Genomic DNA, 21003 nt, shown 5'->3' with positions numbered 1-21003 from the left:
CTCCCTCCAGCGATGAAGTTGCTCAGTTCTTGATGTTAACATACATCCATTTTTGTCATTGATTGGCCGGTTATTTTTGGTGTTACATTTTGTTATCGTTCTTATTTTGTTATACAGGGTGCGCATGTCGTTACGCTCGGCTGCCGCCTGTGCTTGTGAGGCTAGGGTGTTGTAGTACCTCCGTTTGTCATTTTTGGCAGACCTCTTAACTTGCTTTGCCACATTATTGTATTCTGCTCTTAGTTCAGGCGTTGGGCGCGTTAGAAGCGTGGTTTTCAGGTTTCTCCGTCTTTCTATTTTTGCCCATGTATCATCAGAAATCCAAGCCTTTCTTTCTGTTCTTACAGTCCCCAGTGTCTCTTCGCCAATTCGCCTTATACATGATTGTATATCACTGGGGCCCAACTGACGTGTAGATAATTCCTGTATTTTTGATACAAATTCCCGCTTTGTATTTTCATTTTTCAGTGCTGCTACACGTAGTTTGCCTCTTCTTCTTTGTGCCGCGTATCTTATGGTGCTTGGTTTCAGTCTGACATCTGCGGTGACAAGCATGTGGTCACTATGTATGTCTGCTCCCCTTCGTGATCTGACATCCAACAATGATCGTTTCCAGGTTGTGTTAATACATATGTGGTCTATTTGATTTCTTGTGTGACCATTCGGTGATTCCCAAGTATATTTATGTATATTTTTGTGTGGGAAGAGGGTTCCGCCCACGGCCAGATTGAATTCTGTACATAAGTCAAGCAGCCGTCTTCCATTGTTGTTTCTTGAGCCAATGCCGTGTGAGCCAATGATTTCTTGCGGATCACCCTGCATCCTAGTACCAATTTTTGCATTTAGGTCACCCATAAGTATTATGATGTCAGTTCTCGGTATATTACTTATGACCGACGTAAGCTGGGAGTAGAATTCATCCTTGAGTTCGTCATTAGCTGTTTCGGTGGGAGCATAGCACTGTATAATTGTAATTTTCCTTATTCTAGAGTAGAATCTGACCAAGATTATTCTATCAGAGACAGCTTTCCAACTCATCATGCTACTACTTATTGATTTATCTATTATCATTCCCACACCATTAGAGCCGCCATTATTATTTCCGGAGTATATGAATTTGTTGCCTTTTGCTGTTGTTATCTCATTTAAACCAGGCCATCTAGTTTCACTAACACCCAGTATTTTCACCCTGTACCTTTTCATTTCTGATTCTATTTGCGCCAATCTTGACGATTCCATCATAGTTCGTACATTCCATTGTCCAATTCGAGTCCGTATATGCGTTCCAAAGTTCGTTACCAAGTTATCAACAGTGTTAATCCGAGGCAATGTTGCGGTTTCATGATGCAATAAAGAAATACGTTCTGTTAATCATATTTATTGATTTTCTTTTCCCCCAAATATTAAGAAAAATTTATAGAAATGCTTAAATAAATGCTAGAGAAATTATTTTAAAACAATTAATATTTAATGTTATTAATTTTTGAATCAAAGAAAATCTAATTTTATGTGATGCATTCATAGTATTTTGTAACAGTTGATATGTATCAATATCTCTATTCAATTATTTTGTGAAAAATATAATACAAAACATATTGATTCCACATTCTGTTAGTCGCTTCACTTCAGACGTAATGGATTGTTATTCAAAAATTTTATAATTTTCTGAACAAAACTAAATAAATAAATTTGAAATTCTATAATGAAAATAAAAATGTTTTTTTTTCAATAGTAATCTCATCAAATGAGGCGACTAATAAAATATGTGTCCATCATTTACTTTAAAAAAAAAAAAAAACTTATATTTTTTGATAAAATTAATTAATAAACATTTTAATTGTCATTCTAGTATTATTTATAACTTGGTAAAACAAATTAATTCAAAAATTATAAAATAATATTTTGTAGATTAAAAAAAAAATAAGAATATTTCATAATTCAATTATTCAATTATAGTTTTTAATTACGAAAAGAAAATTTTATTGAAAATTTGTAAAAAAAATTACACATATGTCATTATGAAAGATGGCTTGTAATAAAAATTTAAAATCTAATTCAAAATTTTATACATGAAATCAATGTAATTGAATTTATTATTAAATAGATTATTAAAATGGAAGTTAAACAAACAAAATTGATATTATAATAGAATTGAAATTAAAAATTATAAAAAATGTTATACAAGAAAAATTTTATTTATATAATACAAGCCATCAAAAAATTATTATAATATTATATTACATACGTACATATCCACAGATTTATAATATAAGTTTTTTTTTTTTTTTTAAAAACTTGTTATCTTTTTTACATTTTAATCATTCATTACTTATAATATATCATCATTATTTCATACCAAGTTAATCATATCAGAATGTATATTAACCACTTTAAGTATCACCGTGTATTATACATATTTTTATTATTTTAACTATTATAAAAATTTATAAATTATTATAAAAATAATATACAAGTATCAAAAGAAAATTTTATATTTATACATTGGATGATTATAAAATAATAAAAAAAAATTAATAAATTAATTTATTGATATTTCACGATTTAATCGTCTCTATTTCATAAAATCAGTATTTTTAATTATTTTAATTACATATTGGAGGGTATACATTAATTAATACTTTATTAAGTATTACAATCAAATTTTTTTGATATCTTGCATATTATTTTTTTATTTACTTATTATAATATTATTATATAATAATATAATATAATATAATATAAAATAATATGATACAATATAATAAAATATAATATAATATTGTATATTAATTTTGTATTTTATCAAAAAAAAAAAATATTAATTATGTGTATTGTTGTTATAAATTTATTAATATTATATTGTAATATTACTACATAATATTTATTGATATTGTAGAGCATATTATTTATATAAAATGTATTACATAGTATTACATTCATTATTGTTATATTACATTTAATAATAATATTATAATAATTGTTTTTTATATCAATATTTAATATTTAATTTTTTTTTTGTAATGATTACATGGTGTGTTAATATAAAATTAATTTTTTTTTTTCCTTTACTATTCGGTACATTCAAGCTATTAAAAATATTCCTGATCGTTACTTCTTTTAATCCAAACTGTGGTTATAAGTTGCCTCTCATTTTGCTTGGTCGCATAATTTACTTATACTTGAAATCTAATTTATTTAAGTTTCTAAATATGTATTTTGTTTGTTTGTTTTTTTTTTTGTTTTTATTCAATTTGATTAAATTATATTTTTTTTAATTTTATAATAATGTATTAGTTTTTTTTTTTTGTTTTTTTTTTTGTATTTACTTTAATTTTACTTTTATGTCATTTATTTAAAATATGTTTGTATATATATTTTTATTTTAACTTTTACAAGTTGGAAGGAAAAGAAGTAAAATGCAGTTACGAGTTTTCTTTTTGGCGCGTTTATTAACAACTTTTTCTTTATCTTTATCTTTTTCTAGCTTTGTTTTTTCAGCCACGACGCCCTGGTTTCAGTTCTTTCTTGCTGTGTCTGTAGTAGAGATGAAAAAAATTTATGTTTGTTTTTATTTATAATTATTTTACATACTACTAAAATTGTTACTTTTTATTTTACATAAAAATTTTCTAATTATAATCAAAAAAAAAAAAAATGTTTACAAATTTTTTGGAAATTTATAAAAAATAATTTCTGCCTTTTACTTTTGAAAAGCTTTGCAAATTTCTATTTCTCAATTTAATGTAATCTTATTTTATCATTTTTTTTTTTTAAATATGAAAAATATAAAAATGAATCTAGACAAAAAACACTTGATGCAAATTAGAAATTCTTGTTATTAAAAAACGTTAAAATATTTTTGAATTTTAAAACGTGTGATTTTTTTCTAAATCAACAAAAGTAAGTTTAATAAAAATTTAAATATAAAAATTGTAAATTTTTTGAAATTTGAAAACTTTTAAATTCAAATTTCTTCGCATATTTTAAAAGATTGAAAACAAATATATGAAATTATTAATTGATTTTACTCAACAATAAAAATAGAATATTCGTAAAAAAGTTTAATTAAATTTGAAATTAATTTTGGCCATTATTTTTTTTTTAAACATTAAAATATACTTAAAATATAGAACAAAATTCATAATGATCACATTTTATTTGAATGAATATTTGCAAAGCTTTTATCCTTTTTTTTTTAAGAAATTAAATTCATTTAGTTGTTAATATATAAAAATTAATTTTTGTTTTATATTTAATATTTATTTTATTTCAAAAATCATGTATATTGTTATAAATTTAAATATTAATTCCTCATAAATTTTTGTATTTTGATTAAAAAAAACTCGTAAAATTGAAAATTAAATTAAGGAAACAAAAAAATAAAGAAAAATAAATAAAATTTGGCGACAAAAAGTAATTTAAGACATGGTAATAATTTCTGGTTGGCAAAAACAAGCGATGTTTTTTTTTTTTGGTTTTTTTTTCTCTAAATTTAAATAAAACATAATTATTGTTTCAATGATTTTAAATGACATTTTCTAAAATATATAAAATAATTAAATTTTATATAAACATTTTTATATATAGCTTTTCATTAACAATTATTGGGTATGTATACAAAAAAAAAAAATTGATTTTCTTTTTGAAAAAAAAAAATTTTGTATTAAATAAGGATTTTAAGTATGTATAAGGAAATAATTTCGAAATTTTATTTTATTTTTTTTTTAATATAAAACTAAAACTAACTAAATTTTTTTTTTTAATTTTTTTTCTATATACATATACACAATAATAGTTATAACACAAAGTTTGTATTTTAGAAATAAATAAATAAAAAACAAAACTTTTTCAGAGAGTAAAAAATGTAAATTCCAATTTCATATTTAAAAATAATAATTTCTTTTATTTTATTATAACAAAAATTTTTAATTTTTCATTTTATATTTTGTATCATTTGCGCTTCTTGTTTTATTTTTACTTCCCTGTTGTATATATTTTTTATTATTAATTTGAAATAAAATTATTAGACCTAAAAATAAAATAAAAAAAAAAAATATTATTTTTTACTCTTTAATTTTTTTTTCGACTTTTGTGTGTTAGTAAAAAAAAAAAAAAATACATAATTTATATTAGAAATTTTAATCGGGTAGACCTTATTTTTTTTTGGGGAAAGAATATATAATTTTCGCAATCTGGAATCAGACTAAAGTTCTATGAAATTTTTACAGAATAAATTATATACAAAAATTTAATATATATAATAAAATAATAAAGCTAATATTACCAACAAATATTTTTTAAAACAAAACTGGAAATTTGGGTAATTTTTTGCGGGTTTCTATATTATACATATATATATATATATATATATATATAATTTATTGTGTTAAAAATTAAATTAAAATTAAGTTAAAGCCTTCAATAATTCATTAAAATGTATCAGATTAAATACTTAAACGAAAAAAAGACGGAACAGGTGCATTAAATCTATATTTGAAAAAAATATATTTAAAGTGAATGGAAATAGATTAATTATTTATGTAAAATAATAACGATCAAAATTAATTTATTAGAAAAATTGTATTTATATGTCATACCATTTCAAATAGAAAACTATATTGATGCGAGACAAATTTTGCTTTGTGGAAAATAACAAAAAAAAAAGAAACTATGAAAAGGTAATCACTTGGAGCATAATATAAAAAATATACAAAATACAAAAGCTATAAGATTAAAGATTAAGTAAATATTCAAAATACTTAACAAAGTTATAAAAATATAGAAAGTATTTTATTGATATAGACAAAACAACAGATAAATAATATGAAGAACTAGTGAAGATGAAAAAAAAAAAATAATTTACATTAATTATTTTTTTCTTTTTACATAGCACAAAACATGTTGTAAATAGTAAAACAAAACAATTGTAAGAACGAACAGAATTATTATTTACATTATTTATTAAATTAAATCTTATTAATTAAGCGAAATATTTTATGGTTTATCAAATGCATATGTATATAAAAAATATATATTAGCACAAATGAATTAAATATGAGAAAAGTTTTGATGTCACGCAGATAAAATAACTATGATTCAATTATTTATGGTATTTGAATTCACAAACTGAATCTATCTAGTTGAATTTTTTATTTAAATATAATATTCCTAAATATTGGAATTCAAGAAAAGTGTCATTTACAATTATGTAATTAACACGATCCCCATTAAAATTATAGTGATTACAATACTGATTACAATATTTTAGTGAACCCTGTTTAAGTGATAACAATATTGAATATATAAATAAAAAAAAAAAACAATATTAAATTTCTGCCAAATACCAATAAAAAAAAAGTTATTACTTTTAAATATTAATTAAAATAAATGAAATTTACATAATTATACAAATATAGTACGAAAATTTTTTTCTCTCTCTTCCTTAATTCTATTTGAAATTATGAAAGTAATACCAAAACCATATTAAATTTATTATTTCTTTTATATATAAAAATTACGAATAATTTTTGATGAATCTAATTTAATTGAAATTGGATTTTGAGCATCAAGAGAGCCTAAAAAGCGAGGAGTAATAATAAAGAAATACTGAATGAAATATTTTGATGAAAATGATAGGATGATAGATTATCAATCTGGCAATGTTATTTTATGAGCTAATGCTACCACAAGTCTTCGAATTGAATATTAATTTAAAAAATTATCAATAAATTTATTATAACATTTAAATCAAATTAAAATTTTTTTAAAATTTGAAAAATTATATTACATAGAAAGTATGAAAACTATCATGTGTGTTCAACTAAGCGATTAAAATACAATTCTTTTTTTTTGAAATAGTTCTAAAATGTAATTTAAAATTTTGGAAAAAAAAAAAACTAAACTAAATTAATATTTAAAATTACATATTTGATAAAGCAAGGAAGTAGTACTTCGGTTATAATTCAAAGAAAAAATTATTTGTAATTTTAAAAGATGTAGTTTTTTAACATATTTACTTGTGTTTATTGCAAAATCAAATGTTAATTATAGTTAATATATTCAATTCTTTATAAAAAATTTGCCACATAAAATGTTATATGTTTTGCTCAAAATAAAAATAATTATTCAAGTTAGCTAGTTTATCGAACTTATTAAATTTTTCTTGCTTGAACTTTCGCTTGTTCATACCAACATTATGTATATACAGTAATTTCAAATTTCAAAAATATTATTCATTAATTAATCAAATTAAAATTATCAGATTTATAAATCATACATTGGCAATGTGAATAATTTAAAAAAAAAAAAAAAAAAACTTCAATTTGCGTCATATCAAAATGGTAAAACCATGAAGACAACAAAATCAACCTGCTAAAGAATATTTTGAGTTTAAGACTATAATAAAATTATTAATATGAATTAATGCTTTTGATTGTAGCATTACATTAATTATCCATAATAATTCTAGCTAATAATTACAAATAAAATGCTTTTGCTATATTTGAATATACAAAATTATTTTTTAAACTTTCAGCATTTTTTTAATACCTAAAATTTCAATGATTTATGGGATAGGAAAATTTAATCAATTCATGTATGTATAATCATAAGCTATGATTGCAAAAGCTCGTATCTGACAAAACAAATTTCATAAAAAACTTAAAAATATGCACAGAAATTCTGTTGAATATTTCACTATAATCGAATTTAATACATTTATAATATCATTATTGGTTTTTTTATTAATATAATTCAGTGATTTTGTAGACAAAAACTTAAAGATTAAATCTCCAACACCCAAAACAAAAAATTTCTTAAAATTTCAAAAATATTTCTTTCTTTCAAATTAAATTTACTAAAATATTGTATTTGTTAATCAATAAAGAAGAAACATTTAGTATTTTTTACTCATATTATAATATGAAAAATATTATTTTAATATTAAGTCAAATTTTAAACTGTGACACAATAATAAGCGATACAAGATAAATAGAAATTTTTATCGGCAAAAAATAAATAAATAAAACACATTTTAGTTATTGCAAAATATTTAAAAAAAAAAAAATTAAAAAGCAATTAAAAAAATATTATATAGAAGAACAATGAAAATAAAATAACAATTTTGAAAGCATTTTTATCTCTCATAATTCTTCAATGAAATTTTATTTTCTATTACTTCTTCTTTCCAATTTAATTAATTAAAGTTTTGTTATTTAGTTGAATTCTCGAGTCAATCTCAATTGTTATTATTCTAAAGAATAGAGAGTAAAGCATAATTTTCACACATTTTCATTTTTTTATTCCCCTTTACATTCATACATATAAAATTTTTTATGGCCGCCTTCATTGCTATTCAAACAATTCAAAAACTAAAAATAAAGAAAAAAAAAAAGACTTATTTTAAAATCAAAACACCACAAATAATTAACTGATTTACAATTAAAACTAAATGTTATGTATTCTATCATGAAATTTCATATATGTAATTATTATTTTTTTTTAAATTATTAAAAATTTTTTTGACTAATAAATTCAAATAATAATGAAAGGTCTAAAAAAAATTTCAAAATTAAGACAAATTTAGTTCGATTCGTAAGACATTCGTGTGTATCTTGCTTCTTTTTCGAATTAAAATAAAATTTTTCTTTATTTTAAAATTTTTTTCTGGAAAATTACTGATTCGGAAAATTGTCAATTGATTTTCTAAAATTCTTTTTAAAATTAATAAGGTAATCATTAAAACTTTCCGACAAAAACTCTTTTTTCAAAAAAATATTTTGATTCTGCAATACCAATACTAGACGTTTAGTCAAATACTAATGGTTTACTAAAAAAAATTTTATTTAATTTTAAATATAAATGAAATTAAAGTCCTTAATTTTAAATCAGAAGTATTTTCAATTTATGAAAATAGATTTAGTTCACACAGGCACTCTTAAAAAAAATTTATAATAACACTTTCTGATATTCATAATAACAGTCTGTTTAAATAACTTTCAAATTTAGAATTTAAAAAATTCTTCACCGAATTGAAAAATATTCTTCGCTAATACTAATGTCTATACCTATTAAATAGAAAGCAAAAAAATTATCTGAAAACCCAAAAGTTAGTAATAAATGCGTTAATTGTATTTGATATATCAATGTGTATTAGCAATTTGAAAATTTTAAATGATTTGGTATGATTATGAATAAAATATATTTAAAAATATAAAATTTAAGAAAAAGAAATTACTTGCCCCCATGTTTTTTTGTAAAACTAAGCAAAATTTTAATTAAAAAAATTAAGTATGAAGTCGAAAAGACTGGATTTCTTGTAAATATATGCATACAAAAAAAAAAAAATAAATAAATTTATTAATAAATTTTCATAGATAGCTACATTTTTTTAATTAAGTCAGAATCCGAAAAAAAATTTACATGTAAATAACAGAATTTAAAATTTATGTTAAAAAATAACAGGATTTTCATAGTGAATAATGATCTTCGAATATAAAAATAATCTCTGAAACGCATAAATTTACTTATTATATTTTAAAATAGTTATACAAAAAATTAAAATATTAGGCCTTTTCATAAACGCAGTATACTTATATCGGGATATATGACGAAAACTACGCTATAATTTGTGTTCGTAAATAAATGTTAATAATCTAATCTCTCGCATGAGTCAAAGTATGAGTAACACGCAGTTAAAACAGTTTTAACTCTATTTATTTTATAGATAACATAATAGTTAGAAATATATTGTATATATGTCATCACTCTATTTTGAATTGATTACCAAAATTATTTTTCCGAAACAAAAAATTAAAAAGGTAAACAATTTTTTAAATTAATTAATATTATACCTACATAAATATGATTTGGTGATTAAATAAGAAAACAAAAATTAAATCTAAAATTTAATTTTTTTTTTTTTAAACAACTAAATATTTTTCTAAAAGAATGACATTTTCCTAAAAGAATGACATTTTGTTTCCTTTAATTTTTTTAAAACTCATTTTAAAAATGAAAACGTTTTTTTTTTTTTGTATGTTTTTTTTTTAATAAAGTTTCGTACATTTTATTATTTAATTTATATATATATATATAATAAATTTTAATTAAAATTTTCTTTTACCTCTACATTTATACATAAAATAAAATTTATAAGTTGCTTTTTTAAAAAAAAAAAAAAAAAAATTTACTTATCTGATTTTATTAAGAGCTGTGAAAAAAAAAAGTTATAACTACTTTTGTTTTTTTTTTTACTTTAATTTATTAAGTTTGATGTTTTTTTTTTTCGTAAGAAAAAATTTTTTTAACATATTTATGTATATTAATTAATTAATTTTTTTTTAATTTTTTTTTTGCTTTAAACTTTTTATATATTATATAATATTATTTCTCAAATATTCACAATAAATTGCTTAAAATATTGTATAATAGTAAAATGTTGAAAAAACTGTAGTAGTAAATAGTAGTGTAGTATTTCGTAGCAGAGCAGATTATAACCGACTTGTCAAATCAATGTGTATCAATTATTTTTTTTATTTAATACATTTTATTATATAATTTTTTGTTATATTTTAAAACTTTATTTTCTGCCTGTAAAGTAAAAAAAAAAAAAAAACCTATATTAGAACAGATCTTTAAAAAAAAAAATAAATAATTTAAAAAAAAAATAAATAAAACATATAGAAAAAAAAAATTTTTAGATGTGGGATTATCAATCATGAAACAATAAAAAAAAAATTATCTTTTTTGATTTATTAATAATATAAAAATTATTTTTTTGCCGACAAAAAATCTATTAAATCTACTTTTTTGCCCTCTAGTACTAAAAACCAAAAAAAAAAAAAAAAAAAAAACAAGTAAACACCCCTTTCGTTTTAAAATTTAAAATAAATAATAACATTCATTTAATTAATAGTTTTTTGTTATTAAATGAGCATTTACCAAAATGCAAATCTATTGTCAATTTGACTAATACTGAATAAGTTACTGAATAAGTCAAGTTGTTGACGTTAAGATCTGCATTTTGATAAATGCCCTATGTTAAACTAACAATTATAGTATTTTTGTCACAAAATAAGTTTTTTTTTTTGCAAAAATATAGTATATATTAATTAAATAATTGATTATTGACTATAATTAAGTAAATTTAAAATTCACTTTTTGGAGGAGATATGAAAGTGATCACATAAAATTTATCACAAGTTTAAAAAATGAATAAAGGGTACACGTAATATATGTTCAAAATACATATTTGATATTATAGTTTATGAATATAATTTATATGTACATGTAAAAATAATGTTTTCATAAAAGAAATGCAAATATTGAACAATTTCAACTTATTGAATTAATTCTGTTATAAATTAAATATCGATAATTAACAAAATAAATGAAATATTTCTTTATTAATATTAGATAAAAAGACAGCAATTATATATTATATATAATCAAATTTTTTCTTTTTTTTTATATTTAAATAATTTGTAATTAATCCAAAAGTATACGATTAATTTTAAGTTGAAATTGAATGTCTTTAAAAGTTATTAAGTTGTTAATAGAAAAAAAAAATTTTTTTTTTGAATGATTTTTTTACTAAAACTGAAAATTTAATGTGTTTTCTTGACACACTCAATATTATTATATATGAATTATATATTGTTGATATATTTACAAAATTGTCATTAAACTATATTAATATAACCATTCTATTATAAAACATTACATTCAAGTGAAATAACTATGCATATTTTCTTGGTGCGGATTTGAACAATGTAGAAGGAAATGAAATTAAATTTTATATAAAACAGATAAAAAAAAAAATATTTAAATATATTACAGTTTTATCACAGGCTGTTAAAGTAAAATTAAAAATATTCACCTATATTCTGTTAGTTACATCATTTGATGCAATGAATTGTTATTTAAAAAATTTTTTAATTTTCTGAATAAAATCAATTCCGAAATTTTATGCTGAAAAATAAAATTCTTTTCAATAATATCCCATCACTTCAAGTGATATAATTAACAGAATATGAGTGATTATTGTGTAGAAAGAAAACGAAAAATATATAAGTTATCACAGCGAAATTTCTCAATTTGAAAATATTTCATTTAATAATTGCAATTGTTTTAAAGAAAATATTAAAGAAAAAAAAAACATTTTATAAAATTTTTATTTTAATTTTTTTCTTTTGTTTTATTTCAAGAGAATAATTGAAATTCATGCATTTCTTTTAATTTTAAAATTATGAAAATTAAAATATCTAATTTTTTTTTTTTGATTTTATTATTTAATTTAAATAAAAATTTGAGCAAAGTGTTTTTTTTTATTTTTTATTGTGATAACGTAATTTTAATCTAACCTTTGGTTGGTTAAATTTTTACTGAATTTTTAAGTAATATAGGAAGTGATCATATGTAGAAGTCTTATGACATAAATTTATAGGTCATGTAGATTATAAGAATCAATAATTTTTCTTTTCATTTAACCTGGTATTCATTTACAAACAAACCCGTTTATTAATTTAAATGTTTTTTTTAAACATTTTTTGCAATGATATTAAAAAAGACTACAATTTTTTTTTCGGGAGGGGGGACCATAGATTTTAATTTCTAAATGATTTTATGAAATTTGACTCAAAGTGTATTTGACAGCACATTGAGTTAAGGTACTCTAAATACTCTGAAAAAAATGTTTTTAAATTTAAAAATGATTTTTTTACATTTAAATATAACATCACACAATTACATGTAAATATAATATACACATAATATATATATAAAATTTTTCAAAATTAAATTTTGATTTCAAAATTATTATTAATAATTATATATTATTTACGTTCAAATTAGTTACAGATACAAAATTAATAAAAAAAAAATAAATAAAAAACGGGAAAAAATTTTAATTTTCCTTACATTTTTTTTAAGATTAATAAAGCCAAATATATATAAAAAAAAATTTTTTTTATCTACGGACCGAAATAAAAATTTACTTTTTATATATATGTATACTAAATGTTAATTAAAAAACTTTTTGCCTGAAAAATAAGTAGAAAATAAAAAAAAAAAATAAGTATAATTTTATGCTTTTTTTAATGTATATACATATATGTATACATATAAATATATTATATATACACTATTATACATTATATATGTATATATATACGTATATATATGCACATATAGCGAAATATATATTGATATAAATATAACATTACAAACTAAAATTAAAGATTATAGTGATTTGGTCTAAGCAGTTTTTTTTTTTATATTATTATTAAATATTTATTTATATTGGATATTTTCATATATATTTTGGTATTAAATTAAAAATGAAATACTTTTGTATACTTTAATTTTATAATATTAAAGTAATTTTATTTAATATTTTTTATTTAATAGTAATATATTACTATTAAATTAAATATTTAATTAACCGTACTAAAACAAGAGAAAAAAAACTGAAGGAAATTTAAAATATATTATAAATTATTTTTTTGTTTTTAATTTTTTTTTTTAATTAATTAACTAGGCCCATTAAATTTCAGTTAGGAAAAGTAATAATCATTTAGCTTACATTTTTTCAATAGAATGAAATAATTAACGATTTGCTAATAAAAATTAAAATAATAATTTAATGTTTCCAAAAAAAAATTTAATAACAGGTTGTATTTTACAATATTTAATATATTTATTAAGAATGTAATATCTTTATATCTAATATTCATACTTTAAAAAATGTAAATGAAATAGTAAATATGTATTGAAAAAAGAAAATTTACAGCATAAGCTAAATTTAAATACATATTATCAAATAGAGAATTTCTCTACAAATTAATACTCATATTATTATATTATGAGAAAATGTATAGCAAACTATAAAATTTATTAGCAAACTTATAAAATTTAAATTAGAACCAATATTATTTATTATCTTTTTATGTATTTATTAAAATATTTCTGTTATACTAAAATATCTTTTATATTCCTTTATATTTGCAAGATATGCATTATATATTATGTAATATTTATTTATATTTTATACAATATTATAGAATTTATAATATTAATAATATTAATATGTGCACATATACATAATATATATATATATATATATGTATAATTATATTATGAATATAATATAGCATGTAATTGGAATAAGTAATAATAATGAAGGAATTTCAATATTTAAATTTTTTTTTTTATTTTTGTTTTCATCTTTTTTCATTTTGAATTTAATTTCTCAAAACAGAAATTATTAAAAAAAAAAAATAATTTTTTTTTTTTTGCATTTAAAATTTTACTGAATGTGAAGAAATCAAAATTAAAAAAAAAATCTAATTTTTGCTTAAAAAATAAAAAATTTTTTTTTTTAAATATTTTTATATAAAATATGGTTCACAGTGATCGGGGTGGTCATGAAATTATCACTCCTTTATAATATATAAATTCTCCAATTTATTTTTGTTTATTATACGAAATTTAATTAATTTAAAAATTTTTAAATAAATTTCACATTTAATAGCTAAATTTTAATATTTGTTTTTTTTTTTTACAATTCAGTGGCGCAATTAATAATATATAAAAAAAATAGAAAAAAAAAAAACAAAAAGTACTTCAAAATATCTTCAAGAAAAATAAAAATATTAAATTTGAATTTTAGAGTTTCGTAATTTTCTTTTTTCTTAAATAACTCTAACTTAATATATTATATATATTTGATTCAAAGTTGCTTTCATAACTATTATTAAATAAATTTATTATTATTATTTTCTTTTTAAAATAAAACCCCAAAATAAAAAAAAATAATTAATTCAATCACATATATTTGATATTATTCAAAAAATAATTCTTATTATTGCAATTTTATTTTTATAAATTTTTAAAATTGAAAATAAATACTAAGAATTATTTTTTTTTTTTTTTAAACTCCTTAGTATTTAATTCCGTAAAATTCAGCTGTATTTTAAGAATATTTAAGAAATTTGATAAAAACTATTCTCCAAATGAAATGAAAATTTTTGATCTATGGGTGAAATCACGATATTCGATTAAAAAAATAAAAAATGGGAATGTCTTTTTTTTTTTGTAATTAAGTTCTGTAGAACAATTCAAAATTTATTTTATAGAAATTAATGTAAATTAATGAAATGAATATGCAATTTCGTAAACAGACAGAATATACAGCAAAAAAAAAAAAATTAAGAAATGAGAAAACTTCTTAAATTTAGAACCATTACGAATTTTAAATTACATACAACAGTTTCACTGAGAAATATGATTATTGTTGACAACAAAGCTTTGAAAAATTCAAAATAGAGGACTAAAATTGAAAGCCCTTTTTGACTTTAATGTTTATAAATTTTTAAGTATAAACACTTTTATCCGGAAAACTTATTTAAAATAACTCGAATAAGCCAATTAAAAAATTTTACGTTAATATAAATAAATACAATAATTTAATAATTTTTAATAAAATTTGGTATATATATATATTATGAACTATAAATAATTTAAAAAAGTTTTTCTTAGCGGAAATTTTATTAAAGAACTAATTTTGATTCAGAAAATGTCTTTAAGTGCTATACTTAGCATAAAATTTTATTTTTCCAAATACATGAATTTATGTAATAAAATTTGGGCTCTACCATTTTTTTTAAGAAGTAAATGTGTTATTATGTTTATATGAAATTGCATTCATATAATATGAAATTAACTAAAGTGTAATGTAAAATCAATAAGCAAAACTTGATGAAATTCATATATAATGCTGTACATAAAATAATACAAAAAAAAAAAAAAACAAAATATTTAATTTCTTTTTTTTTTTTTTGTTAATTTTTAAAAAATCAAGCTTGCGTATCAAATTTCATTAAATATGGGCCATACAAAATATTTACTTATCATTACAAGTGATATTTGTTAGAAAATGAAATTATTAATGATTTTAAAGTAAAATTAAAACTTAGTTTTTTGAATTTGTTTTTTTGATTTGTTTTGCACATAACAAGTGATCATATTTTTTTGAAATATATTGTGTTGTGCAGCAAAATTTATATATTTCCATTACATAACATTCTTTTTTTTTAATTATAAAACTGATGTAAAATATTTTGAAGTTACATTATATACACAGGTATATTTTATAGCAAAAAAAGAAACCGAACTTAACATTCATATATATTTTCTGTTTAAATTAATAATAAATAAAATATTATAAAATCATAAAAGTAAGAAGCAAAAAAATATTTTTCTTTTAAAAATTCAAAACAGAATATTTTTACTCAATAAATACCTAAAGGAAAATTTTTATTATTGACATTTTTTTTCTAAAAAAAAAAAAAATTCAAACTAAGTTAAATAAATACGAACAATAGAAATTGAAATTTTAAATACTTGCTATATAAAATATAAACATTGAGATTTAATTGTATACTTTAAACACCTTTTTATTGCATTTTAATAAATTTTATTAGTAGTAGTATTAATTTCAAAATTGATATTATTTTTTATTACAAATATATAGTGTAAATATTTCAAAATAAATTGAAATATATACATTTTTAGTTTACCATAATATATCAAATATTATATATGTAATAAATTATTAAATATTAATATTAAATAAAAAAAAAAATAAAAAATGAGATTCTAAGCATTTTATAAAAATGAAAATATTATAAATCACGATTTTTCATTGACATATTATATTACGTAGGAAACAAAATTTTGTTCCAATTACTTAATTTTTTTGTTTTTTTTTTTTTTGGAATGTAATACGAAAAGGCATTAGGCCAAAAAATTATTGTTATTAAAAATTAATTTGTACATATAAAACCCGAGATTCTAAAGAATAAATTTAATTTTTTTTAATAAAATAAATGAATGCTCAATGAAATGTAGTTTTGAAAGCATCAATCAATTATTTTGAAATTAAAAATTTATAAATTTTATATTACAATTTTGAATTTGAGCAATACAAATTTCTTTTACAATATAATTAAAAGAAATTTTTGCATTTAAATATACAAATTATTTTTATATTAAATTATTTATTTTTTTATATAAAATTCTTCCACAATAATACTACTATAGAATTATATTAAAAAAAAATTATAATTATTAATTATAGTTTTAATAGTTTTTGGTATATGTTAAATCTTTTTAACACATTAAAGTAAAATTAGTTTTATCAAAGTGATATTTAATTTAATTAATTGAATAATTGTTTTTTCAGTTTGAGAAAACAGCGATCTAGTAAAAATACTATTAAATTTGGTGTTTAATTTTTCCGAAACAAATTTTTTTTTTATTAAAACTGGAATTTTCCGAAGTACAAACTCAAATTAATTTATAACTAAAAAAGTTTTTTGTAAAAACAAGAAAAATTTCAAAATTCTATTTCCCTGATCAATTCATAATCGCATATTTCACCACCTGATCAAATTTTTTTTCTATTAATTATTTTATATTATGTCTGTAATTCAAATATTATTAATTTTTAAAAATTAGAAAATGATCTTAAAATAAATAAAATAAAAATTAAATAAAAAAAAAAATAAATGTTATAAAAATAATAATAATAGAGAAAATAAAAGAAAAATCTTAGACGTTAATACTTTGCCTAAATTTTTATATTAAATTCGATATAAATGCCTCATAAAAATAGTTATTAACGAAACTATTTTTTTGTTTATATTGTTTAATAAAAAAAGAAACTTTCTACAATGACAGCAACAGACAATAGAGACTTTTTTAAAGGCAGATTCTCAAAATACTTTAATTTAAATTTTTAACAAACGAAAACAAATTAATGAAAAAAATTTAAGGAAATTTTTAGAAAAAATTTTTTTATACAGTGGCGTTCTTTTTTAAACGCTTTTCGATCGCTCTTTTTACGAATTATTTAGGACTACAGCTTATTTCTATACCATATTTAAAAATTAAAAAAAAAAAAAAAAAACAAAATATTTTAATAACGAACACTTAAATTTTTTTTTTTTTCTTTTTTCTTTTTTTTTCTGATTTGGAAAGGACAATAAATTGCACAAAAATTTTTTTAAAATTTTTTAATATATTGATTTGCTTGTATGTTGCTCTGATTGTAGCTCGTTCCTAAATATTTTTAATAATTATTTTTTTTTTTAATTAAATTTCAACTTTTCTATTTTTATTTTTTTTTAACAATTTTTTTATCGCTTTTATATTATATATATATATAGATATATTTTACTTATTCTTTTTTTTTAATTTTAAATTTTATCTGAATAAATTTACACTTTATTACTTAAACAATTTACTTAATAAATTTGAATTTTGATAAATTTCCTTTTTTTTTTGCGAATCTTATTTTTGGAATTATTGTTTTCTTTTTTATTTTGTATATATGTATTCTGTAATTTAAACTTTTAAAACTAGCCTTCTAGAGTATGTTTTTTTTTTGCCTTTTTTGAGTTTTATAAATTCTCTTGGTTTTTTGTTTTTTTTTTTTTGTTTATAAAAAAAATGATTAATTATTTTTTTATTGTGATTTTCTTATAATAGTTGATAAATTGTATATAATTTTATGTTGTTGCATATTTCAGCATATTTACACTCATTAAATGATTGATCATATAAATATGTATAAATATATTTAATATATACACATATATATGTATACATATGTATGTATATTTACGTATTTCTTATTTTTTTTATATAATAATTAATTAATAACTCCTTTGAATTGGTATTTGTATGTATACGAATGATTTATATAAATATATAAATATTTAAATTTACAACGATATCAATTTTTTTTTTTATTTTGTATATTTTTTTCGTAATTTATTCTTTTTTTTTAGATTTTTGGATGTATGTATGTTTGTAGTTCTTATCTTTCATTCTTAATTTTTAAAAATTTTAAATTTTACTGTAAAAATTTATTGTGTTGTTGTAGGTTTTTATTTTTCCACTAAAATATTGCTTAAAAAAAAAACGCATAAAAAATGGTTAATAAAAAACTAAATATTTAAACCGATTTCGTTTTTTAGAGAACAAAATTTTTGATGAAGAAATATATATGCAGATATACATAAAGAATTTAAAAAAGTTAGAAAAAATTCAAAAAAATATTTTTTATATAAAATAATTGTAAAAATTTTTGAGTCAAACTCAAAAATTCGAAAATTTATAATTAAAATAAAATTTGGCCATGCAGTTTACAAATTTGTAAAAAATTTTATTTTGTGATATCGATGATATCAACATTATTTGCAAAAAGATTCTTAAAGGCCTCTTGAATCGCTTCTTTTCACGAATTATTTAAAATATTATGACTTTACAGAATTATTACTTACAAGAAATTTGTAAAAAATTAAAAAAAATTTAATATAAATTTATATATATTTCTTTTTTACACAAAAATTTCGTTCTTAATATAAATTTCATTTTGAATTTATCAAATACACATACATATATGTATATATAAAATAAAAAAAAAAAGGAAAATTCAGCTGTTTCGATTCAGCTTTTATGAAAACTAGCATTTTAATTTAAAAACTACAAAAACTAATTTTCAATTCAGACGAATTATCTGGTATAGTTAAATATAAAAAAAAAATTATTACTGAATTAAATCCCTAATTGGTGTAAAGCCTAAAATTCATTCGAAAAAAAAAAATTTATTAAATATTTTATTTATAAAAAGTTTACTATGCTAATAGCAAAAATTTCTATTTTTTGTTGCTTTAGAAAATTTTTATAACTGATATTTTTTTCATATTTCAGTTTTCACTATAAATATATATATATATATGTTTGTTAAATATTTCATTTTATACATCTTTCGTGTCTTTTTTCTTCTTCTTTGTATTTTTAATATATTTTTTCCTTACTTATTTATACTTTTATTTTTCTTATTTTATTTTGAAATCTTTTTTTATGATTCTATTACTTCTTTTTTTTTTTTTTAATTTTGTGTAGGAATTTAAAAAAATATATATTTATTAGAAAATAAAAATAATAATAATAAATTTATTTTTTTTTATTTTTATTGTTTGCGCCACGAGGTGGAGTTAATGGCCGCCCCGAGCCACTAAAACCTGGATAAACAAATCTACGTTTGTCAGCTGGCTTCAATATCTGGAAAGAGCACATCAGCGTATCATCAACAGACATCATTGCACCTAAAAGAATAATAAAAAATATCAAAATATGGTTAAATTAGAAAATTTTAATTCATAAAATTTAACGAAAGAAATTTTTTTATAAGATACATAAATATTTTTTGGTATCAAATAAATATTATTTTTAATTCCATAAAAAATATTAGAATTTCAAAATTAGTTAACGGAAACAGAAACGGTTTGAAAATTCTCAAGATTACAAACTTTAAGCCGAGATAAACAAAATGTTATCGCAGCTTGATGATTTTTGTTAATAAGATTATAATTATAATTCAGCATTTTTAAATAAAGCATTTTTAAAAAAAAAAATAATAAAATTAATAATCCTTGAAATGCCTTTGTTATTAATAATTTGAATTTATTATTTATTTTTTTTAATAATGTTTATTTACTTTTTTTGAAACTGCAACGTTAACTCATATATTCATCGAAGAATAATAAATAAAATTTAAATTTCGTTTAATTTAAGTAATCGTGAAAAAGATCATATCAATTCTAATGTATTAGATTTCTTTATGTAAAACAAATAATATAAATGTCATGAGGAGTTTCTAATTTCCTTTTTGCAATATATGAACAACCTTAAGAGAGTACCAATATAATTAATACATTTTGTATGCGAGAAATATTTTTGTTATCATATATGCAATATAAGGCGATAATCTATTAAATGCTAACCATTTCCGTTTGTTTATTACTTTATTAATCTAATATTAGAACTTATTTAACATCCATATAAAATTTAAATATTATTCGAGTTATTGTTTTGCTAAATTCATCAAAAAATTATTTTTTTTTTAATGTGGGTGTTTATGTATTTTGTTTATAT

At 18.9% G+C, this 21003-nt stretch overlaps 1 protein-coding gene across 6 annotated transcripts in view; it reads right to left on the bottom strand.

The window, feature by feature from the left end:
- Positions 1-2893: 2893 nt before the first annotated feature.
- The window catches only part of LOC129608082 (serine/threonine-protein phosphatase alpha-1 isoform), a 41008-nt gene continuing 22898 nt past the window's right edge, over positions 2894-21003 (bottom strand). The window contains exons 8-10 of one of the 6 annotated variants that reach the window (XR_008696869.1): positions 20109-20174; positions 12919-13040; positions 10553-10590 (exon numbers count right to left, since the gene is read on the bottom strand). Coding sequence is in view for 5 of the 6 variants with exons in the window: in XM_055519404.1 (XP_055375379.1) it covers positions 20023-20174 (152 nt within the window). In the remaining variant the exon portion in view is untranslated. Of the gene's footprint in view, positions 3535-10552; positions 10591-12918; positions 13041-18925; positions 20175-21003 lie in introns of those variants that run through there. The other 5 variants (XM_055519406.1, XM_055519407.1, XM_055519404.1 and 2 more) reach the window with 5 other exon arrangements.

This window comes from Condylostylus longicornis, unplaced genomic scaffold, assembly GCF_029603195.1.
Source record: "Condylostylus longicornis isolate FDR11 unplaced genomic scaffold, ASM2960319v2 ptg000030l, whole genome shotgun sequence".
In the NCBI taxonomy this organism is placed as follows: domain Eukaryota; kingdom Metazoa; phylum Arthropoda; class Insecta; order Diptera; family Dolichopodidae; genus Condylostylus; species Condylostylus longicornis.
This window is presented reverse-complemented; position numbering and strand designations above follow the sequence as displayed.